This window comes from Saccostrea echinata, unplaced genomic scaffold (genome assembly GCF_033153115.1).
Source record: "Saccostrea echinata isolate AGI-Se365-2 ecotype Australia unplaced genomic scaffold, CSIRO_AGI_Sech_v1 ptg000016l, whole genome shotgun sequence".
NCBI lineage: Eukaryota > Metazoa > Mollusca > Bivalvia > Ostreida > Ostreidae > Saccostrea > Saccostrea echinata.
Genome location: NW_026889765.1, coordinates 29462501 through 29488229, shown reverse-complemented (window position 1 = coordinate 29488229; position 25729 = coordinate 29462501). Strand labels below are relative to the sequence as shown.

At 30.7% G+C, this 25729-nt stretch overlaps 2 protein-coding genes across 2 annotated transcripts in view; one reads left to right on the top strand and one right to left on the bottom strand.

The window, feature by feature from the left end:
• Positions 1-293: 293 nt before the first annotated feature.
• Positions 294-22674, top strand: LOC133188307 (acid-sensing ion channel 2-like). The gene is made up of 9 exons (XM_061323678.1): positions 294-433; positions 2825-3380; positions 5140-5238; positions 5507-5687; positions 5846-5905; positions 6135-6288; positions 7997-8088; positions 8307-8480; positions 22508-22674. The coding sequence occupies exons 1-9, from the start codon at positions 294-296 to the stop codon at positions 22672-22674; spliced, it is 1623 nt and encodes a 540-aa protein (XP_061179662.1).
• Positions 22675-22875: 201 nt separating this feature from the next.
• Positions 22876-25729, bottom strand: part of LOC133188306 (acid-sensing ion channel 1B-like) — a 15276-nt gene continuing 12422 nt past the window's right edge. Inside the window, exons 4-6 of the mRNA XM_061323676.1 lie at positions 24182-24238; positions 23622-23740; positions 22876-23028 (exon numbers count right to left, since the gene is read on the bottom strand). Coding sequence (XP_061179660.1) covers positions 22876-23028; positions 23622-23740; positions 24182-24238 — 329 coding nt within the window. The remainder of the gene's footprint in view (positions 23029-23621; positions 23741-24181; positions 24239-25729) is intronic.

The following is a 25729-nucleotide window of genomic DNA, read 5'->3' as shown; positions in this document are numbered from 1 at the left end:
GACATTGATTATATTGATATATCGCTAGAAATTCCTATTCCAGTAGAACTATAGCATATGATGTCAATCAAGTTAAGTGGTAGAACAGTTAATAATAAATGATCGGTGATTGAAATTGAGTGTCCAATTCATCGATTCTGTCGAATAACTGGAGAGAAAGAGGGAGATAACATCGTCCCATAATACTCAATCTGTGTTAACAGAGAGGCTTCTCTATGATATGATTAAAACTGAAATATGATTTGAAAATAACATACCAACACACGAAAAAACACTCTCCAGAAAGAGGAGAAATGACTTCATTGGAAAGATCAGAAATGACGTCATTACAACCATCAGATAACTCTATTCGTGGTCTTTGGAGGCAGTTCAGGGATTCCTCATCTTTACACGGACTCTCCCACATCTCAAAGGAAAGAACTTTTGTTCGAGGGTAAGAAAGCAGTATTTTATATATATATATATATATATATATATATATATATATATATATATATATATATATATATATATATATATATATATATATATATATATATATATATATATAAAATATTTTAATATTAGTAAGGTTTTTATATTCACATTGATAGTTTACTTTGTAGTATTTAATGCTCCCCTTGTTACACGAGTAACAGCCTAAATATAGTTAGGCACGGGGTGCACTAAATTTTCACAGAACGTTTTTTGAATTTCCAAATTCCTCATATCTATACTTACATTTATAAATCAAAGGATAACAGGAAATTAAGCACTCTAGTGATACGGTGATCAATTCCAAAAAAAAGGGGTTCTGGACCAGGAAATTGATTTTTTTTTAAAATTCAACTTGTCATAACATATCTTTCAATAATACCATCATATTGTATGTAAACTCGATAAACTCTAGCTAAAATTTCCGAAATTAAAATAAGACTGACAAATCCATTAAAAATTTCCAGAATATTTATTTGCAGAACATTTGAAAAAAAGAAAATATGGGTATTTTCTAAAAGACTTTCTGGATTACATAATCAAAAGAAATTATAGTTTTTTTTATCTTTCAGACTTGTTTCAAAGATATAAAAGATGAGATCTAAACCTTGACTGGGTTTCTCTGATCCATATTTCAATGGTCAGGAGTGCAATTCATTAAAAAAAAAAAAAAAAAAAAAAAGATTCAAGTTCAATGATGAACAGACTCCTATTGATACTATTAAGTATTGTTTGATCAATAAGCATCTATTTGAATAATTTAGTACTGAATTAATTACAGTTTTATTGCAGAAATCTGTTCATTTTTCAATTTCATCAGCGCAGATGTGTTTTTATTTTCTCTTTTAATTTTTAAGAAATTTTAAAAATAATATTGAAAAAATGTAATAAACTTCAGATAATTGCACCTTGGCTTTACTAAAACGATAAAACCATATTCTGATGTAATTTATTCTTCACAATTCTACTTTAAAGTCTCACATGCTCTTGGTCAGGAGTGCAACAAAAATGTAAGAATTATCAGTGGTCACATTTAGATAAATATAGAGGGAAAAAAAATGATAATTAGAATGTTTCTAGTTGATCTCAATAACTAACAGTATTTGTCCCATGAAGAAAAAATGTCCTATAAAATATATCTTCCTGATATATTTTTAGCTAGATTTACGATATTTATAGGGAATAATTTGTGATATAAAGCCAATTTTATACAATTTCATGCTTTTTAATCTAAGTATTGGACTATAGATATCGCACAATTTCATCACAATTTGATTTTGCCAAAACTTTATGAATTTTTGTTTTTTGTGGTTTCAATTTTAAATCTTACTGTATTCAGGGGTGCAACAAAACTGTTTTGTAATTGTCAATGTGCTTCATCTCTCTATACTACAAAATAAATTATAAAATAATGCTCGATACTATTCAAGTTGAAATCATTATGTAAATCAATAAATCGCAGACATATTTGGATATTTTAAGTCAATTCACAGAAAAGTTTTCATCATCAGACATTCATTTTTAAAAATATTTCATAAATAAGCAAAGAAGCATGTTTTGAAGTCAAATATTAAAACTTTCCGTAAATGATTAAAAATATCAACAAAGAACTGTTTAACAAAATTAGAATGAGATATTGTGTGTAAGAATTTTTTTTCAATGTTTGATAAAAAAAAACATACCAGATGTCAGGAGTGCAACAAAATAATGTAAAATAGGATCACTTTAATATCTAGTATTTTTATAAAAAACAAAACAAAACAAAACAAAAAAACTTGCTATATCAAACTTCTGCTTTGGCTTAGATTTCAAGAAATGACTAAATTGACAAAAAAGTAATTTTTGGAGAATTATTACATCATAGTTCTATCATATCAAAACTTTTCAAACCAGAATTAATGTTAAATAGCAAATTAAAAGCCACATTTTTTTTCACCGAAACACAGAGAGATCCTGTAAATGATAGATTTATTTGATAAATATGTTCCTTTTGTCTTTATTTTCTAAAAAAGAATGCAAAACATTATATACTGATTAAAGTTTTTCCAAGATGGAGAACAAAATATCAAATGTTGTACTCCTGAGATAAATTGTAGAAGTTAAGTATTACTAATTGTTATTTAATAGTCTTGTTATTCATTATTCTTTATTACATCTTTCTGACTGGTTTTGTGTTTATTTCAGAATTAACCTGAACCTGATCCTTTTGATTTATTTATAATCTTGTTCTTAATGGCATCGTTTAATTTAATTCTGTTTCTTATTCTTTGTATTAGTTTTATCTAGTTTTGTTTGATTATAATGATCTGGTTTTATGATTTTAGTTTTATCTGGTACTGTTTGATTTCAGGATAATCTGGTTTATTCTCGTGATAGTCATGGGGATTTCGCTGACATTAACTTTGTATAACCTCAAGCTGGAATATTTCTCATACCCAACGTTGACAATTTTAAACATCAAAATGGAGGAAGAGATAACTTTTCCCGCTGTAACTGTATGTAATATTAGTCCATACAAAATGTCAAAGTTAAATCCCGACGAGGCCACAATGGATTATTTAGAGAGAGGCAGTAATATTGGATCTTTTGTTCCACCATTGAATTTCAGTGATCCCAAGTATTTACCGTTATATGAGAACGGTACCGAAGATTGGTTGGTTAACATTAGTTACAGTGTAAGTGACATGTTTATTGCATGTAAATGGAAAGAAATGGTATACTTCGATTGTACCAAGTTGTTCACTCCGTATAAGACTGAGTGGGGACTATGCTTCTCCTTCAATGGTCTTGATACGAGGGAACCCAGAAGAACACATTACACTGGAAGCATTCTGGGATTGACGATGTACTTGCATATCAATCAAAGTGACTATGTCTTCGCTAGAAACATGGGAGCAGGAATTAAGGTAAAACTTTCTTATGAACTAAATGTCTTACTCCAGCTTTCTTTTTGTCAGAAATGTTCCATAGTAAAGGTACATATGTTCAAATAAGAATAAATAAGGAAATCAAATCAGAAAATCAAATCACTTAAAGGCGTCGTCTCTCTTCAGTCGGAAAAGAATGGAACCAGAACTTATATATGATTCCCTGTAAAACAAGAACGCTTCTTCTCACCTTGATATGCCCTTGTTATCATATGGAATATAATTATACCCATTTTCACTGTCATGTTAACAGTTAGAAAAAAAAATTAATATTCATATATAATCTTCATTATATCTACAAGAAATACAATTTAAAAAACGATTGACCTTTCAGCTTTTTAAAAATAAGAAATCTGCAAAGACTTGTGAGAAAACATCCTATTTATATTTGTAAACTTCTATATATCTATTAGAATTACGATTAACACTGATTTGCAGCTTATAAATAAGACATCTGAAGAGTACGTCTTTTTATTGTGACTTTACAGTTAGTAAACCATGTTTTTTTGCGTCTTTACAGTCAGTAGGCCACGTCTATTGTGACTTTATAGCTAGTAATCAACATTTATTGTGACTTTACAGTTAATAATCCATGTTTATTTTGACGTTAGAGTTAGTGATCCTCGTTTATTGTGACTTTACAGTTAGTAATCCATGTTTATTGTAACGTTACAGTTATTGATCCATGTTTATTTAAGAAATAAGGTATCATTTTTAAACATCTATCGAGATATAAATAAGGGTTGGTCACGAGATCAAATTCATTATGGTAAATTTGATCTCGTACCAACCCGTATTTATAGCCCGAAAGATGTTTTAAAATGATACCTTTTTACTTATATTTACATTTGTGACTTATTCATATTTTATATTTTATATTTTACTGATTATAATCTTTAACGCTTGCAGTGTCTTAGTTTTCAAACTCAACGGCACGTATTTGATCCATTGATTGCGCGTCGACCCTTTATGACGTCACTGAGAAATTACGTCAAACGTTTATGACGTGAGGAACCCGTGTTTATACGGATATAGATACGTGTTGCTTATAATAGCGTTATTAAAAAAAACATTTGCAAATGTAAATATTGTAACTTTACAGTTAGTAATTAATGTTTATTGGGACTTAACTTTTAGTCATTTATGTTTGTTGTGACGTTACACTTAGTAATCCATGTTTATTGCCTAATTGTTTGGACCGTGGATATCGGCCTGGATAGCTTAGTTGGTAGAGCACCTGACCAGTGATGCAGAGGTCCCTTGTTCGATTCCCTGTCCAGCCATACATTTTCTCCTTTCCTGTTACATGATTTGGGTGGAGAATCCGGGAACGCATTTTCTCCTCCCCTGTGACATCTGGTGCCGACCGGGATCCAAATGTAACAGGAGAGGAGAAAAAATAAGACAGACCAGACCGGTATTCAAACCCGTGTTCCCTGAATCTCCCGTCAGGTGCTCTACCAACTTAGCTATCTGGCCACCGCAATCGAACCCGTCTGACCGTCACAATTGTGACGTTACTGTTAGTAATTCATGTTTATTGTGACGTTACAGTTAGTAATTCATGTTTATTGTGACGTTACAGTTAGTAATTCATGTTCATTGTGACGTTACAGTTTGTGATCCATGTTTATTGTGACATTAACGTGTGTGATCCATGTTTATTGTGACTTTACAGTTAGTAATTCATGTTTATTGTGACGTTACAGTTTGTGATCCATGTTTGTTAACTTTACAGTTAGTGATCCACGATCACAATGAGGAGCCAAACATCATGAATTCTGGATTCTTGATTTCTCCAGGATTCACAACCTACATGCCTTTGGAGATGACAAAGGTTCCACGTTAAACTACATGTAGTAGAAATTCATATTTGACTTTAAATTGAAAATATTTGTTGATATCTAGGAAAAAGAAATGTTCAGATTAATTTGATTTCGAAAGGGCAATTTATATTTTTTCAATGCAATGTACGGTTATGTAATTGTTACCAAGACTGTTCTTTTTGATCATAAGAATTTGGTGCGAAATGTCGATTGATCTAAAGTAACTTGACATATCTTAAAGAGTAAATGAAAAAAATATATAAATACGTGTTATTGCAGTACAAATTCCTTCCCCATCCTTTCAAGGCATTTGGGAATGAATACTGCGAAGATGTTGATAAAGCTGGATTTATCAACAATTTGAATCACCATAGACTGTATAGTTACAGTGGTTGTCTGCGGGAATGCAAAGAAAAGTTTGCTTTCCAGAAATGTTCATGTCGTAGTCATCATGATTTAGGTAAGATGAACACATTGATTTATGCATAATATAACAGAATTTTTATGAAGACATTTTATCTATAAATCTTAGCCTAAACTATATCTCTGTTGTTGGCAGTGTTTCACTGTCTTGATTGTGAGTTATTGGCTTTTTTTACCCACCCTTTTTGTCAATAGGACAATTGGAACCAATATGCTCTATCGAGAGAGATTATCACTGTCACAAGCCAGCAAGGGGCGAGTATCACATTTCTGTTGTTTGAATAGATATCAAGACTCAGTTCAAGATTGCAAACTCTTCAAATTGTAACAAGGTTTATTGTTAATTTCATTTGAGATGTAACAACAAATCTTCATACCAGGTTTTTTTTTAAACTAATAAATATTACACTTAACACTTTAATAATGAAAATAGTGCATGCTCTTTGTATAATGTTTCAATCAAAACATGGTATTTTAATTTCAGAAGAGTTTGATGGAAACTTGACACTCCAGATTGAGTGTGGTTGTCCGATTCCTTGTTCAAATATTGAGTATAAAACACACATATCAAGTGCTTATTTCCCGGCCAATTTGTACGAGGATTGGATCAAAGCTACATTCGGGTACACTGACATACGGTAAACCCTAAGTATAGGGAACATTTATGTTGTGTATGATACAAGAACTATGGCATTGAAATATTCTGAAATTTCTTAAAGGAACTGGACGAACAAGGCGTGCAAATTGCCTATAGCTTCAAATGTATAAAGTTATGTTCAGTTTGTGAAGGTAGTATTTCGAGTAAACTTCATATTATTGAAAAATATGAAATTCTGACAAAGCTTTTCTGCGGAAAAATTCTTTCAGCAAAAATCATTTTATGATTTAAAAAAAGTTGTATTCTTGGGTTTCAGTTTTTTTCACAACTACGCTTTATAGCTCTTTTGTGAAATGACCCTTGACTAAATGGACTTCAAATATTTCTCGGAAAGATACGAATGTTGTTTCATAAATGTGTATTTTTGGTATAGCGGATCTTTGCCGTGTGTTCTTGTTAACCGTAATATGAATAGTTTTACATTACTTTGAGTATAATCTTTAAAAAAAAATGAAACGAAGATTTACTCATACAGAAAAATTGTTTGATTAATTGATTGCTTGTTGTTTAATGTCCCTCTCAAGAATTTTTACCCATATGGAGACGCCACCACTTGCCGGTGGAGAGCTGCAAATTTTGACCTATACTCTTCACTTAGGGACATTGAGCAGTGAGGAATCTTTTTCGTGCCAGCACCAACTGCAACACGGGACTTCGGTGTATACAGTCTCATCCGAAGGACCGGTCTCCACGTCCCACAATGGGATTCGAACCCGCGACGTAAGGATCAACTCCTTTCACCGCGACTCTAGAGCAAACGCTCTAACCTCTACGCCACGCAGGCGCCCAGAAAAATTGAAAAAAAATGTAATATAGTATGAAAAATGATCATTTTTGCCTTCTTTGGTGTGTTTTTGCTATTTAATAGACCGAATGTTCAATGTTTGTGAGATTGATGCAAATTATGGAGATTTTACAAAAAATGTACGTTAATATTATGTCATAATTGAGATTTCATTTTTTTTCCTTTCACACAAAAGGCATTTTGCTCACGGTGTTCGCCCATCTTCTTAACAAAAGACATGAAGATCAGAAAACTTCTATGTACAAATCACCATCTTGTATCTATAACAAACTAATTTTCAAATCAGCTTCATAGAAACACTTGTTATTTGTGAACTTATTGGCTTTGAATTAATTTCAAGAACAGCTGAATCCATGTAAATAACATTATCAATTTTAGTTCATGAGGCCTTTGAAAATTGAACATCTTTAAAGAATTAAAAAAAAAAGGAACTGTTAAGGCTTATGTATTCTTGTCTTAATAGGACCCATTCGATTTTCTTTTAAATGAGTCTGTATCAGAAAATTTTTTCCAAATAAATGTGATAAATCTATTTAAATAATGAAATATAAGGTAATAGCGAACAGTATTCAAGCTCAAAAGTCCATTAAACAATACAATATTTCGGAGCAGAGCAAACAGGACCTCTAAAACACCAGAGGTGGGACCAGGTGCCATGGAGGAGTGAGCATCCCAGTAAAGGACTCGAACTTACCCTCAAACCATTCTCCTTGTAAAATTCCACCTACTGCATGTTTACCTTATATCAATAATGTTTGGTTTTGATTCCCGGTAACAGCACCTTAATAAATCTACAGTATGCATGATAATTGTTCAATCATATTTCTAAACAATTTAACATGATGATCATCTATGTCGTTTTCACTATGCATTTGTTTCTCAGAGAAAACATCATGGAAGTGAGGATATATTATGAAATTCTGGTATATAAAAGCTTTGAGAAAATTCAGAAAATCACATACATTGAAATTCTGGGTGAGTGTTTACGTTCTCTATTGTTCGTTCATTATTGATGATCTATCCTTTACAATGTTATGGAATCTCTACTTAATGGATTACTCGATCTATGTCTAATTATTGGATTCAGCACTGGAATCTATAATCGTGAAATTAACCTTAAGCCAGACAATTGCTACATTGTATAAATATTTTCGCAAAAAACATAAAATGAAATAATTTAAATTTTTTTAAAGGAACAATAGGAGGACAGATGGGTGTTTTCCTGGGAGCCAGCCTACTGACGCTCTCCGAGCTCATAGAAGTCTTGTTCCTGTCTATCATTGTTTTGTGTAAGAAAGCACTCCGTCCTGCAAGACTAGCTCCCTCTCCTGCTCCCGGTACATCCAGGAAATCTCCATTAAGCATCAGTAATGGTCCGTTGTGATATCCACTCATTCTCAAAAGTGGAATATACACAGCGCTACCGATACCATGATTTCATTTTAGGCAGGGGATTGAACAAATGAATAGAAGTTAGAGAAATACTCGTCAGATAAACTTACATTTTGCCTTTTTTACCAGGATTTTGGTGATTCTAGAAATTACAAAATTTTTTTAATGTTTCAGCAATATGTTGGTTGACTTTCTAAAAATTCAACTCATAGCTTCAAAATACTATTGATACAGAAATCTGATCTAGTGTAGATCCAGGATTTTTTCCAGAGATTGGAGGTGGGCGGTTTACACACTCAAAAAGAAAATCCCACTCAGAATTATTTTGATAAGCAAAGAAAAACTTTATCAACTTCTCCAAACCCGTAAATTCTATTTCGGGGGGAGGGGGAGGGGGGGGTAGGACAAGTCGCTTTTGATAAAGGGGGTCCAAGGTCATTTTTTGGGTTACTTTACTTAAGAAATTACTTAAAAAATTCCGGGTGCAGTGGGAGGTGTCTGGATTCTGCATGCTAATATTAAATTAATTTAATGGTTTAAAACTGAGAAATGCACTACTTGTCGAATACCAAAGGCTAAAATGCATTGATCAGGTTCCTGTCCGTCTGTCTTTATATGTTAATATCATGCAAAATATATTTCTCTGATTTTTAAAAAAACCCTTGAAGATGAGTTATTGTATATGTGAAGACTCTTTCAAAATGTCACATGACATGTACGTATTTCTTGACATATTGAAATAAAACGTTATACAAGTCCTGACTTCTTTGATTCATAATTCTTTGTTGCACACTATATCATTGCACACACACACACACCCTCACACACACACACACACCCTCCCTCACTCCCTCACACACACACACACACACACACACACACACACACTATATATATATATATATATATATATATATATATATATATATATATATATATATATATATATATATATATATATATATATATATATATATATATATATATAAACCCAACTGGTTCCCCGAACTCCTACATCAGGATCGAACCAAATTAATCATTTCAATAAAGTTGAGAAAATTAAAGTTAAAAAAAACATCCTCAGCTCTTAGATCTGAACCAAAATATATCAGTAATACAGTCTATAAGCTTGTATAAAATTGTAAGTAAACCCGAAGAAGCTTAAGCTTTAATTTAAAGTATTTGAAAAGTTATGTTTATGTATCATTTACAAGTAATTGGAAGCCATTATTCAAATCGTCATGATTTATGCATTATATTGATTTTAAAATGTCTTTTATTTAAATTTGAATCATGATTTTCAAATAAAAATTTGAAAAGTAGAATCTTCTATTAGTAAACATACTAATAACACTTTTGGTCGTTTTGGAATCTTTGATCTTCGGTGTCTTTTCAACATTCCGTAGTCAAATTCTGTATAAAAAGCCTAACAATAGGTATGAAACAAGTCAGCCAAAATAAGACCCAGTGAAAGGCTATATTTGCTAACAAGGTCATTATAACGACCATAAAATTTCGAAATGCTGACTTTAAACAAGGTTGTTGAAATCCCTGCAACATCAGCTTATTTTTCAGTAGACTTCCTCGGTTTAAAAATTGATCGTACTCGGAGTATGCTCTTGAGTATCGAATAAGTTGGGTAAAGAAAACACCATATGCTGGTGTTAGCGGGATCTTACTTTATAGATAAGGAAAGTTGACGATGAAAATGTTAAAGTCATCACCTTTGTAATACAATTTAGTTGTTAGTTGTCCCTTATCGTCTATAGTCAGTAAAACATCCAAATATGAAACAGATGTGGCAGACTTTGTGGTGTCTTTTATTTCAAGTTCACTGGGATATATCAAAACGACATATAAATGAAAGAACTGGTTAATTGATATTATATCGTCAATATATCTAAATGTCGAGTTGAAGGCCACAGCAAATATTTTCTTCATCTTATGCAGAAGTTTTTGAATAAATTCTGCTTCATAGGAATATAAAAAGAGGCTGGCTAATAAGAAGCACAATTAATGCCCATCGAAGTTCCAACAGTTTATTGGAAGACCTGGTCTTCAAAAACTACATAAATGTTGTCAATGAGACTCCAGCATCTTTCTTATATCAACTTCAGAGTACTTGTGTATAGAATCAGAGTGAGTTTTAACAAAGTCATTTTGTTGATGACCAATCACAAGATAGAGGAAACTTTCCGATTTCCATTTTATTGAAGAAACAGTTATCTATGATATCAAAAATTCTAGTTTTTCATTTATCTTGAGGAATGGTTGTATAAATTGTAGAAAAGTCGTACGTTTTGATGTTACTTACATTTGAAAAATTTCGCGATTTTAAATTTTCTAAATGTTTTTTGATTTTTTTTTGAGAATTCACATCTAATTTACACCACTTCTAGAATATGCTGTAGCACATTACGTCTGAAGTTTCTCCTTAACAGCAGTAAATATTTTTTGTAAGGATCGGGGCTTAGTAGAACATTTGCTTGACCCTGCAGTGTATCTCTGTAAGGATTTTTATGAAGTTTAGGAATCAAGTAGAGGAAGGATAGCTCTAACTCACCTTCGTTAATTGGAATGTTAAAGGTTTTAAATACTGAAATTTGGTTTTATAGAATGTCATCTTTAGAAAGTGAAACTGGGAGTGTAAGTTGGATATCCAAAAGTAGAATTAAAACCAAGTTCTTCTAAAATGCAGTTATAATAATGAGCCTTGCAAACAAAAACGATATTGTTACAAGCTTGAACCATATTTTATGTAGTCTTTCTAGTATTTTGGTCACATTCGATTTAGTGAAAACGGAAAGATAGATGGTTTGCATATTGCCTTTTAAATTTCTTATTCGATTCTTTAATATATTTCTAAAACATCTGATCCATTCTGGCAAAGTGTTCAGATCTTCCTTTTCATATTTAGCCCAACGTCTGGCATAATCTTCCATAGAATTCATAATAGAAATGAATTGATCGGAACGCCTTGTATTTTCGACCTTTTAATATGATGGCTTTAAGCTCTTCATTTTCATTTACTGTATATTGACATCATCAGTAACGACATGCCCAACGGGAATGTATTGAAAGAAGAAGAAGAAGAGCAAGTCTTAGAACACTTGAGAGGATTTTGTTTTAGATGTTCAATATCTAGGCACTCTATGGTTTGTTTATAATTGAAGTTTGGAAGCAACAGTTTGGGAATATCTAGCATATGCTGTTAATAAAGCAAATTGGACAATTGATAATAGATGATCAATTATTTAAATTTATGTATTATTCATCGATAATGTGGAATAGCTAGAGAGAAAGAGAAATTACATAGTGTCACAATACTCAATCTGTCTTAACATGGTGGCCTCTCTATGACGTGATTAAAACTGAGATATATTCCTACAAATGGAAAATCACATCCCATATAATAGATTTCTCTTTCACTATGATCCATGTATGTAGAACGAAAAGTGGTTTTGGTCATGGTTACAATTGAAACCTTGTCAAAGAAATTTCCCTAGCAACCTATCAATTTTGTGGATACAATTTGGAATGTGGATGGAAATAAAATCATTTATACTATAGCTAAAAATTAAATATCAATAATTTTATAATTATTCTTATTTACTGGTATAATAATGATACACATTTTACGTGTTTAAACAAAACAAGACATCGATATTAAATTTAGACATAGTTCTTTGATAGACTTTAGAATCTATATATATATATATATATATATATATATATATATATATATATATATATATATATATATATATATATATATATATATATATATATATATATATATATATATATATATATATATATATATATATATATATATATATATATATATATATATATATATATATATATATTTGTATTTTTGCTGATACAGATTTTTTCTTGATTTTGACAATATTCAAGGTCAATTTAAATTAATACCATTTGTTGCATGTATTTCACATAAAAACACTTTTAGAGTTTGACTTCAATACGTTGGTTTTTTGAAAAATCCTATCCGTTGCCCAGCAACAAATTTGGATGTTTTGATAAATAAAAAGCGGAAAATTAAAAAGTGTCGAAACAATATTCTTTTTAAGTTACAAAAACAAACTTCTAAGTAATACATGTAGAATATAACTCATTTATTTTAAGAAATAAATCGGTAATGTATAAATACTTATGTCCATGGCAACAGCAAACCATGTTTGTTCTATCATTTTGACTCTCCTCCTTCATTTAAAAAAAAAAAAAAAAAAAAAACTTTGTTGTTCCTCCGGGGGCCAAAATTAGAATAAAAAATTCTTGTATCTTGTGCTATGCAATCAGGTTTTGAATTTTTCAATTCTATTTGGGGGTAAATTTTGCACAATAATATCTGGTTCTCAGATGTTTCTGAGAGTTTACTCAGTAGCAATTTCGCCTTTTTGAATGTCATTGATAGTAATGTCTGCAGATGTGTAATAAGTTTCAAAATTTTGATTTTCATATAGAAGGCCATTTTGGGGACGATAAAATATTTTTTATACAAAAAACCTAAATCATATACATTGTATTGGAATATGATTGTGTTCTTAAAAAGATTGGGACACAGATTTGAAGTTCATATTTTCTAAAATTTTCTAAATAATATCATGGCTTATATGTTGCTAGAGCATTTCACACCGAAATATATTAAAAGCGTGTTAAGAAAATTCTTTTATCTGGAAATTATTAAAACTATGATTTTCGGGACGAGTTTGATTGACACGTAACCTTGCACTTTTACAGAGTAAACTTTTTTTTTTAAATAAGAATTGCATTTAAAATTGTAAACAGTGCAACTGTATCCAGGCCCCTTTATACGGAAGCGTATTAGTGCCATTTTGACACTTTTTATTTTTTAATTTCTACACTTTAATGTGTAAAATTTACACTTTAATCTGTAAATTTTACACATTAATCTGTAAAATTTACACTTTAATATGTAAAATTTACACTTTAATCTGTAAATTTTACACATTAATCTGTAAAATTTACACTTTAAAGTCTAAAATTTACACTTTAATGTGTAAATTTTACACTTTAATCTGTAAATTTTACACTTTAATCTGTTAATTTCACACATTAAAGTGTAAATTTTACACATTAATCTGTAAATTTTATACTTTAATGTGTAAAATTTACACTTTAATCTGTAAATTTTACACTTTAATGTGTAAAATTTACACTTTAATCTGTAAATTTCACACTTTAATCTGTAAATTTTACACATTAATCTGTAAATTTTATACTTTAATGTGTAAAATTTACACTTTAATCTGTAAATTTTACACTTTAATGTGTAAAATTTACACTTTAATCTGTAAATTTTACACTTTAATCTGTAAATTTTACACATTAATCTGTAAATTTTATACTTTAATGTGTAAAATTTACACTTTAATCTGTAAATTTTACACTTTAACTGTAAATTTTACACATTAATCTGTAAATTTTATACTTTAATGTGTAAAATTTACACTTTAATCTGTAAATTTTACACATTAAAGTGTAAAATTTACACTTTAATCTGAAAAACTTATATTTAATCTGTTATAATCGAACGGTCGTTTCATAGTGTTATACCTATAACATTTGAAAATGTCATCCTAGATGTTCACAAGTGTTTGCTGAAAATTTTATATATATATATGATAAGTAAGAATGGGCGATTTGCGCATTGGCCTCGTAATTTTTCCCAGCAAAATATCGGGAATCTGCTTTCAATCCAGTATATTTCTTTAGTACTATAGTAAAGAGCGACGAAACAGTTAAAAATATATATCTCAAATATTTTTGTCTTCTCTTTTGCAGTTCGGATTGCTATTGTAAATTTATGGGTCTATGATCATGATGTAAATATAACAGTTAAAATTACGGTGATTTTAGAACGTAACAATAAAGAAACATCATTGAATTAAAGGATATTAATTTCTATGCTGTTCCAAAATTAATACAAAATCATATACTTTAATTATTTACATTAATATACTTTAATAATTAATATATTAATTGGTTATTTAAAAATTTTCAATTCAGTAAGTCATTCAATTGGTGCCCATAATAAATGTTGAATGTAATTCAATTAATGCTACATGTATCAATAATTGAACTGCCAAGGGCATCAAATGAATTTGCGTATAATGATGTCAGTATCATATTCTTTGAGATATGTGTGTTTGCTTTGATCTTCACTTTCATTGAATTCATTATTCTTTCAAATATTCTATGAAAGCCTCACTTATATCAGTGATACTAGATTGCTCATTATTTGTATTATATCAATACAGGTATGAGATCTGATAAGTAATTATTTGCCACGTTTATTGTTAAATAAGAAATCAAAATTAAATTTTATCATGCAGTATTCATAGTCTGTTGGCTTTATAGCGTGTTACTTCAGATGTATGAGGTTGCCAAATTGATTATGTGAATTAAACAGATAAAAGTGTAAATTATACAGATTAAAGTGTAAAATTTACACATTAATGTGTATAATTTACAGATTAAAGTGTAAATTTTACATATTAAAGTGTAAAATTTACACTTTAAAGTGTAAATTTTACAGATTAATGTGTAAAATTTACAGATTAAAGTGTCAATTATACAGATTAAAGTGTGAATTTTACACATTAATGTGTAAATTTTACAGATTAAAGTGTAAAATTTACACTTTAAAGTGTAAATTTTACAGATTAAAGTGTGGAAAATGAAAAATAAAAAAGTGTCCAAGTGGCACTAATACGCTTCCGTACCTTTAAGATGTTCGATGAGGTTTCAGAATTTTCCTTTTCATCATGGGGAAAATTAGGGGCCATTTTTAACGAAGAATTTTTTGAAAGTTTTTTTTATTGGGGGAGGATTCCCCCAGTTGACTCACAGTGTGGCTATAATCATATTCCGAAACTTCATTAACAACATTAAGGCACGAATATAGAACGTGTTCCAAAATATGATTTACCTACTGCTTAAGATCTGATGGGAGTTTTAATAACATGGTCTTATTGAACTCTACAAAGTTACAAAAACAAAACAAACAAAAAACACCCATCCCCTCCAAAAACTTTTTGGGTTCCAAAATTGCCTGACAGAACATTTATAATAATATTCCTAAAGATATTTTATGTATTTCTTAAAGTCTGAGACGCTATATTTAAACCGAAAAAATCTTTTGATTTTTTCCCCTCCAAAACAGCAAGGACACATTAGTCCTATTAATATGGAGGGAAATATTTAACAGCAACAAAAAAATCTGATTAATCGGCTCATGTTTGCAACGTTGCCCATGAGCCCCTTGTTTCTGTTCTCTGGCCACAAGGAAAATTTCTCAGAAATGTAATCCTTTATTTCTTCTGTTTAAAACAATTTAAGCTTATTTAATATTTGTTTGTCAGGTATGTTATTTTAACAAATTTGTTTCTTATAGATGATGTTAAGTTACATATGTTCATATGTAACCTATCTTATACAGTAAAATAGGTTATATATCTTAAATGTATTTGTTTTTATTAGAGTTATCTGTATTTATTGAATATTGACATATTTAAAAAAACCAGTTATGAAAATGTGTCGTGAAAAGGTAAGACATATATACATGTAATTTTTTAAATCGCTTTCATTCTTTCCTAGAGTTAATTCGAGGTGAGTTTAAATCGTTAATAGAAATGATATTTCACAATTAAGTAGTTTGGACATTTACTACAAAGCCGTATCCCAGATTATTTTGTTCAAAAATACAAATATGATACTGCAGTAAAATATACAATTAGTGCAAGTTAGTGTAAAGTGTGTGTTTCTAATTTTGCCCTTGCCGGAAAACGTTTTGCCAGTTTCCGTTAAAAAGGAAATAGAGTAGAAACATTCTATCCTGAAGATGCTTGTTGACTTGTCAAACCGAGAAATATTCTGAGTTTTCAAGCTATATCAAGGGCGATATGAAGAATGTAAAAGGTAAGATTTTAACCAAACCCTTCATTACATCACTCATACCTATCTCATTATGTTTTATTCTTAAAAATTAATTTTGTTTAGAGAACAGTAGATCTATAGGAGACATATGGCGAGACTACAGATCTACCACGACATTACACGGAATAGCGCATATTACGGCAGAAAGGTCACGACTTTCCTGGTAAATAAATATAGGAATCTGAGAAATACAGCTATATAGAGAAATTAAAAGTATAAACGACAACTTATTACAATGTCACAATTTTATTTTTAATAGCATGCCATTTTCAGTAACAGAATTACTATTTTGTTTTTTCACTTCAAGTTCGTGTTCGAGTACTCGACTATCCTTCGTTCATACCAACTATCAGCTAAATATATTTTACTCGGTTATTCGTTAAAAATGTGCTACTTTATAGTAAACATAAGTTCGAGGTAATAAAATTTTATTTTCCTTATTCTGCATCAGTGTTTTCGTAATAAACCCGCGTAAGAGAAAAGCTTAAAACCGTTCTAAGGTCACTGTTCTTAGTAATAAGGAGATATTTGTAGATTTATTTTTGATCGTCAAACATACAATGTATCTTCAAAATCTGCTGTCTGGGCATGTTTTTAAAGCTTTCACGGTGGAAAGACTGAAAAATTAAAATTACTTGAAGCTACAATGATGTTTTGTGTCTTTATTAACATAAAATTTATTATATCATTTTAAAGGACTAAAGACCGACATCCGTCTAATTCGAGGTTAAATTGAACCTTTTCTCGTAAGTTCTCCGCAAAATCGCCAAGGTAAAGAGCCCGAAAAATAACGGATGCTACCACAAACAAAATCGTAATAGATTTTCTACCTCCAAGTGCTGAAAATGGAGAGGGCTTATAAAATTATTTGGATTCTAGCTTCAAATTTCAAAATTCCGATTCGCAATAGAATATTTTCATGCCTAATCATGTGCAAACATGTACCTGTAATTTAGGAAATATTTCAGCATTTACAGTTGTTTTTTTTTTTTCTCATGTTTCATGTCAATTCATTTTTTGAATGTATTGGTTTTTATAACAGCATTTCATAATTAAAATTTTATACGAGGGTGTTTCAATAAATAATGCAACAAACAGTATATCATAGTAAATGTAGATCTGTTTACTTTTATTTTTTCACAGTTGAAGCGTTCAATTAAAGAGCTTCTAATCACAGAAAACCCCATGATTTTTCCTATTCTCCTTGCAAAGTAATTCACTTTTAAAGTATGCATGGTAAATACACTGAGCTGAAAATTGTTTAAAATGATCTCTGCCAAGGAGATGAAAATGAGAGCGTATGTGAAAACTGCTTCTTTAGATTAATCGCCGAAGAACTTACATGTATATTTAAGATGTGATTTTTATATGTGGAAAGAATAGTCTTTAACGCTGTTTAATTTTCAGATTGATTCAGAAATTCAAAAGTAAAAGAGGAGAGTTAAAATATAACAGTCAAACTGGTCGATTGAAATTTGCAGGGACACCAACAATTATCTATGCTATGTGCAACATGATATCTGAAAATGTCAGATTTACATCGAAAGACATTGCTTAGACATTAAGCATTTCATCATCACAACATTTTATAGAATTCTGACAACGGAAATGAATATAATAATATTAGATAAGTGCCTTATTTTTTTTTTAAATTGCCTAGGAGAAAACACATTAAACGTGTTAACGGTCTATTTAAAAACAAATATTTTAACAAAATAGAAAATTTGTTAAATTTGCATGATAGATGACGAAACATTGGTGCACTTTTTATAGCCAAAAAGGAAGATCAATAATAAAATGTGGAATCAAAGAAAAACCTATCGTTCTTATTATTGTAAAGAGAAACAAGGACCCCAAGCATGTTTTATTAGTTTTCATTTTTTAAGAGGTCCAGTAAACGCATAAAAACAATCAGAGGAAGATTGTACAATATTAGATATGTCATGGGAAGTGATATTCATCAGTGTCTTTGGGGCATCCCTAAAGATGAGTATGCTGAGGTTTTCTGGTCATGGGTACAAAGACTTAAGACATGCGTAAAGGGTAATAGGGAACGTTTTGAGGGATTGAAAATATTTAGAATATGTATTATGTACTTCTCTTACTTTTAGATGACCTATTGCATTTTTTATTGATCGACCCTCGTATAATTTGATAGAAAGAAAAGTAAACTTTTTACAAATTATGGGCTAATGATTTTGCAGGAACTGGACACATGTAAATAATGGTATATGATGGGAGCGTGGAATAAATATTGTAATATTCTGAAAATGACAAAACTTTGGCATAAAATATTTTAAAAGTACGACTATCGTTCGACTAAAGCATCCAGCTATTCGACTAAGCTGTCCGAGTAAACGTAAATCCTTGGTATTTACCCTATTTTTCTTTTGTTTTATTTATTTTTTTCATTAACTTTGCTGGTGGATGACCAAAAGAAATGCAAAAGTAGTATTTGGCTATTCTTCTCGAAAAAAGACAAAAAAAAGTCCATTCACAGATTTTGTCCGTATCGTGTACCAAATACATTAGAATGGTATTTCTGTTTAATAAATTTCGACGTAGATGTGCCATGGCTACTCATATGTAATCATCTGCTGAATGCGGATTAACTATCCTTCTCATATTTTATGTCTAACTGTAATGATATATATATATATATATATATATATATATATATATATATATATATATATATATATATATATATATATATATATATATATATATATATAAATATAAATAAATATATATATATATATATATATATATATATATATATATATATATATATATATAGCTGAAAAGTTTTAAAATGTTACTCGTCTGCTTAAAGTGTTTGTTTGAATTGAATGAAACTTAAAATCTAACTTTGATATAATTTCAAATACTATCTCTTATTGAAGTTTTTATCCCCTTATGACTAATATAAATGAAAGTAGAAATGGATACCTTATTTTATTTCAATGAATAGAAAAAATCCTTTTAATTATTTCAATTTACTTCAGAATTCTTTTTCAATTAATAGAATCTTGTTACAAAAATGTAATACTTCACACCAGAATATATCAGTTTATTTCACATAAATAGAGCTTCAATATTTCCAGAGACTTTTTGTTTCCACAGTGTTTTCTGGGCAGTGTTAACATCAGCCATACTCACAGCCTTCATTGTGGTTGCGTCTTTGCTGTTTGCATACTATGGTGACTTGAATACCTTAACTACAATGAGTATTAAACTCAAGGAAGAACTTGATTTTCCTCCTGTTACATTTTGTCCCTTATCTAAATATAACTTCTCAAAAATTCAAAACAATACATCATTTCTTAGGTACTTGTCATTTGTGAGCAAAACTAGTTCCCTTTCTGCTGGAATCGAACTTAATTTCAGTGACCCGGAAAACACCTTTTTACACGAGGATGGAATAGACAATTGGTTGAACTATGTCGGATTTGAAGTGAACGAGACATTTCTGTCCTGTAGTTACAGAGAAAAAATGATGAAGTGCTTCGATCTGATGATACCAAAACTGACTGACATGGGGCCTTGTTTTATGTTAGACGACAGAGTTCTGTCTCCGACTTCTAATCCTGGGAAATCCCATGGCTTATCTCTCTTGCTGCATATTGACCAGGATAATTTCGTGCACACAGAAAGCATGGCTGTTGGAATGAGTGTATGTATGTTCCCTAAAGCGATCCTGAATTAAAATATTTTGAATATGTTCATATCTTACATACAAAGCATTTAATCTAGGTAGCTATCCATCCTAAAGATGAAGAACCCAACATGAACCTTGACAGTTTCCTCATTGGCCCCGAAACAGTAACAGAAGTAGCCCTCGAATATAAACAAGTAATTTTGATAGTTTGTTTGAGTTACATTTGTATTCATGACAGACGCTTCATACATATGCTTGATTTATCTAATACATGTATTTCAGATATATCCTCCATCTATCTCTGATTTTTTTTTTCAACGCAGTACATTCAACATTCGGAAATGTCAAAATAGTTCAAAATTCATTGCGATCTTTTTTCCTCTCGAAAAATCTGCAATTATTCAAAACCTTTGGTGGCAAGTCGTGTTATTCTTTGAAAGAAGAATTGAGGATATTGAGTTTCAGAAAAAAATGATAATTTAATACGCTTTTGGAACCCATGCATCCTTAACAATATTACAGGACGTTTATTTACCTGCTCCCTATTTGGCCTTTACTGACGGTCATTGTGTGGACGTCACCAGTCCTAACTTAAACTCCCCTTTACAGCACCATCAGATCTACAGCCATCGCGCCTGTGTCCGAGAGTGTAAGAGCAGATTTATTATCAGTCACTGTGGATGTAGAGGACACACATACCAAGGTGTGTCTCTTTTTGTCACAAATTTTAGTATATTTGAATAGAATTTACTAAGTTCACTTAATTTTCCTGTCGTGACTATATATTTTTCCAGGACCGGAGAAACTTTGTTCTTTTCACCAGATGCATACTTGTGTTCTCAAACAAGAAGGTGAGCTGCTTTATATCTTCGAACACAGCTAAAGGGTTGTGAAAGTTGTGAGAGCTAGAGGAAAACTTTACAGTACGTTTCAAAATTGAAAAAAAAAGAATCATATATATATATATATATATATATATATATATATATATATATATATATATATATATATATATATATATATATATATATATATATGTGTGTGTGTGTGTGTGTGTGTGTGTGTGTGTGTGTGTGTGTGTGTGTGTGTGTGTGTGAAGGTTTTAATGGGGAATAAGACATTCCAATACGTGATCTCAAAGTAAAAAGTACATATAAACTTGAAAGAGAATGATCATGCTTTTTAAAGTACATGCATGCATAATGTATTCATGACTTAAAAACACAAACTTGATTTCAGATGTATTTGAACAAACACAATCACAAAGAGATATATGTTCATGTCCAAGATCGTGTATAAGAACATATTTTGAGAAGCAAATATCGTCTGTAACGCTTGGCAAAAGAACAACAATGCTCAAACACAATGGAAAAAATATAAGCAGGTTTGTATAATTATTTCAAAGTCCAAGCTAAAAAAAACGAGATATCAACAGTTTTGTATAATACAATTATGGTCTTCCGTGTAGTATCAGGTGAACCCATTTTAAGAAATATTGACCGAAAATACAGAAACGATATTGACGGAGCCTGCGAGGTCAACATCAATCTCTGTGTATGAGGTCAATATAGCTTGACATGGGTCCTTGCAACCACATATTAACCGTACATTGAAGTACTTAATAGTTATATTATATAATTGCTCTGATAACTGATAAAACATAGTCTTATATCTAGGATTGACGATAATGTAATAGACTCAAAATCTTTGTTTTTTTTAAAATCTAAATATTCCTGTAAAGGTTGGTCGTTTTTGAACGTTAAACACTTTCATAGTCTACGAATTCCGAGTTCTGAGTGAGCGAAAAAAAAATTGATGCGGCCTTTTTTTTGTTCACAAAAGAAGTGGTGAGTTGAAGAAAGTCTTTAAATATCACCTAGAAGAAAAACTATTTGTTGCATAAAGTCCCTACCACATAGGGAAGATAAAGTTGTAATTTTTTTCTTCGGTAAAATCCCAAGAATTATTCATATATAATAAAGACGAAATACAGCAAACTATTATGAATTATTTTTCAAACAATTAAGCAATTTTGTTATTTATTTATTACAGTAGTCAATTTCCATTTACATCAGAACAAATAAATTCACTGAATTTAATGTAACACGTGGTTTTTGCATTCATCATTTGTTCATTACATGTAAATCGATTCCTATTGTAGAGAAAATTTTGCCCACGTGTTCATATATTACCGTTCATTGATCAGAGAGAGAAGAAAACAGATCCCGAAGATGAACATACTTAGTCTTTTAGGTATATAGTTGTTTTCCGATATCTAGGAATTTATGTACAATACATGTAGTACAAACTGAAAACAAACATTTATGTGCAATAAATTAACTTTCTATCCATTTATAGGCAATCTTGGTGGCTACATGGGTATATTCCTTGGAGCTAGTATTCTAAGTTTAGTCGAGTTATCTCAGGTCATCCTACAGGCAGTTAAGCACACAATCACAGTGATAATAAAGAGAAAAAAGAAAGCGGATAACCCAAAAGATGACATATATGTTGTCATGGAATAAATACTTCATTAATTTACTGAATATTTTAGTAGCCTATTGACTGTATTACTACAAGCATGTTCAGTTGTATTTAACGAAATGAACTTGTACTTTGCTCTATGTAGGTCCGTCTTAAAGATGATATTTCAAGTAAAAAATCACTACAAGTATTATGTTATAGAACATAAAAGTTTAATAAACATGTCTGGATTGAGACTTATTCTAAGTTTCTGGAGCATTATTGGGCACAGGTTTTATTTGACAGTGTCTGTAGAAATTGTAACCATATTGGTTCTCTGCTTTACTCTGGTAGTGCCGTAGTTTTATTTGGTAGTGTCTGTAGAAATTGTAACCATATTGGTTCTCTGCTTTACTCTGGTAAGGAAACACTTGATGTGTCTTATGATACGCCTCAGAAACACGCACGCTGTGAGGACAACCACTTCGAACACCTCTGTAATTGTTAGTAAGCTAGCCCCTAGGAAGATCCCGAGATATCCTCCAATATTTCCTGAAAAGGAAGCAAGCTTTTTTTATTTTTATTATTTTTTTTTTACTTTTTTCGTAACTGAGATACTTCTCTATCTACATGTAATAATTTTATTTTTTTTTTCATGGAGTTCAATGATTGATTTTCATGGAGAGATAAGTTGTCATTGACTGCAATGTACACTAGTAAACATCTTTAAATTATATTGTTTTCCATGTTTAGTGTAATTATATGTACATGTTATTACGTACCAAGCACGCTTGTTATGTCTACCTTTGGAACTTGTTCAACTGTGTCCGTTACAAATGTATCGTAATAAAATTTCAGCTCTAAGTAATTCGTACTGTAATAAAATAAGATTATTTTTTAAAGAGTTTGTGAAGAAATATCTTAGTTAACATGTATTCACTGAATTCCCTTTAATAGAAAATTCTCAATGATACCTGATATTTTCAATCTTATAGAGATTATATAGTACTTCTCGGAATTTTTCTGAGGGAAACTGGGCAGACGAGATCTCTTTTTCAAATTCCACCTCTTCACATGGTATGAGACAATTACACGCAGCCTGAAATTTGGGACTGCCATCAAATACATCTAAAAAGTAGCATGTAACCACTCTTATCATTTTGGTAATTAAATAGTTAAGAAATGTTTTAAGTTTTTTTTTGAGTTATTGGGGTATAAATCACACAGACTTGTCGCGTTAGCGCTTCATGAAAAATATGACTACGTGCAATTCTGTGTGATTTACACACCAATAATTCACACTTAACTTAAAAACATTCCTTATATTTACATTTTACATGTTCAAAAGCACCAAAAATATATTATTATTAATTAAATCAATGAGATTTTATACATATTCAGCATGTAAATGTAATTCTGTCAATGAGAATATAGAAAAGTCCGGAGTGTAAATGTTATCATCATTTAGGAACTAAATGAACAAACAAGAATATCCACAAATTAAGCATGTATATTTGTTCTTATCATTTAAGAATGAAATTAACAAAGTTCTTTATGCAATTAACAAACCTCTCGTTCCAAAAGCACACCTATCTTCCTGGGCGATGGTACAGATGATTTCGTCACCTATTGTTAAGATATGGATATTTATTACATTTATCAAAGTGAAAATACTGTGATTTTTCCTGTGAATGAACATGATATTTTTGATAGTGATTTTTTCACAGTGAAAGTACCACTTTGAACAATTTTTAAACTCATAATCTCTTAGAATTACGTCTCTTAACAGCTCAATTATGACGTCACAGCCTACAACACTGCGCTACTAAACTACAAAGGCAGTTGGAATGCAGTTCACATAAACTGGGTATATTTAGGTCCAATTTATGCACTAGTATAATTATGAATTATCATGGTGTATTCAATAATTAAAAACAGTCTTACCAATATCTGTTATCAGACGACATTTGCAGTATTTATAGATGAAGCGGGAGCGACATTCTCTCAGGCAAGCATAATGGCTGTATTTTGGATAATGTTTCAATGGATTTTGAAAATCTGGATCTGTAGTTTTTGTACAATAATTCGTTCCGAATGCTTTGTATGGCCTCGGCAGATATGTGTACTAGGAAAAATTAAATAATGCTATTATATAAAGTAAAACTTGTCAAATCCGGACACACTGTTGTCTAATCTGGACACCCGCCAGTGTAACGTGGAATTTTGACTCGGATTGAAAACTGACCGGGGGGGGGGGCATTCTTTTTCCAAAGTTAAATATTGAGACCATCGGCGTTGAATTCAGACCCTAGCCTGTTGAAAATTGAGCCGGGATGTTGAATTTTCATCACAAAACCGGGTCAAAATTCAACAGCATAAAAACACATATAAAATAAACTGGCGTATACAATTCATGATTTATTCATTTGAAAATTACACATGTATATAACACATGTATATATTTTAGGGATGGCAATCGAATACAGAATTACTAATCGGTTAACCACAAGACGTTCCGACCGATTAACCGGTTAATCGAATCAAAATAGATACGCATTTTCCTCTTTTCTAGAGTAAACTCTATACATATTCACATACACAAGAAAAATAAAAAGAGACGTTGATAAATAAATATTCTATTCATGCTTGAGCCGTAAACTTTATATATTTTGTTTTTATCAATTTCAAAAATAACAAGAGGCCCATGGGCCACATCGCTCACCTGAGTACACTGGCTAGGAAAAAAAGCAAAAATCAGTTCAGTATTGAAAAGTTAACGGGGGAGAGAGAGGGGGAGAGGGATGGGGGATTTTAAACTACCTGACAATGCTTTCATATCAATATAACAAATAACTTTGCTGTTCTTGAGCAGAAGATTTTTTCCCATATATTCATTTGTAAAAATTTGACCCCCCATTGTGGCCCCACCCTACCCCCGGGGGCGCTCATTTGAACAAATTTCATTTTATACTACCCAACGATGCTTCCATATCAATTTGACCAATCATGGCTTTGCTGTTCTTAAGAAGAAGATTTTTAAAGATATTTTCCTATATATTTCTATGTAAAACTTTGATCCCCCATTGTGGCCCCTCCCTACCCCCGGGGGTCATGATT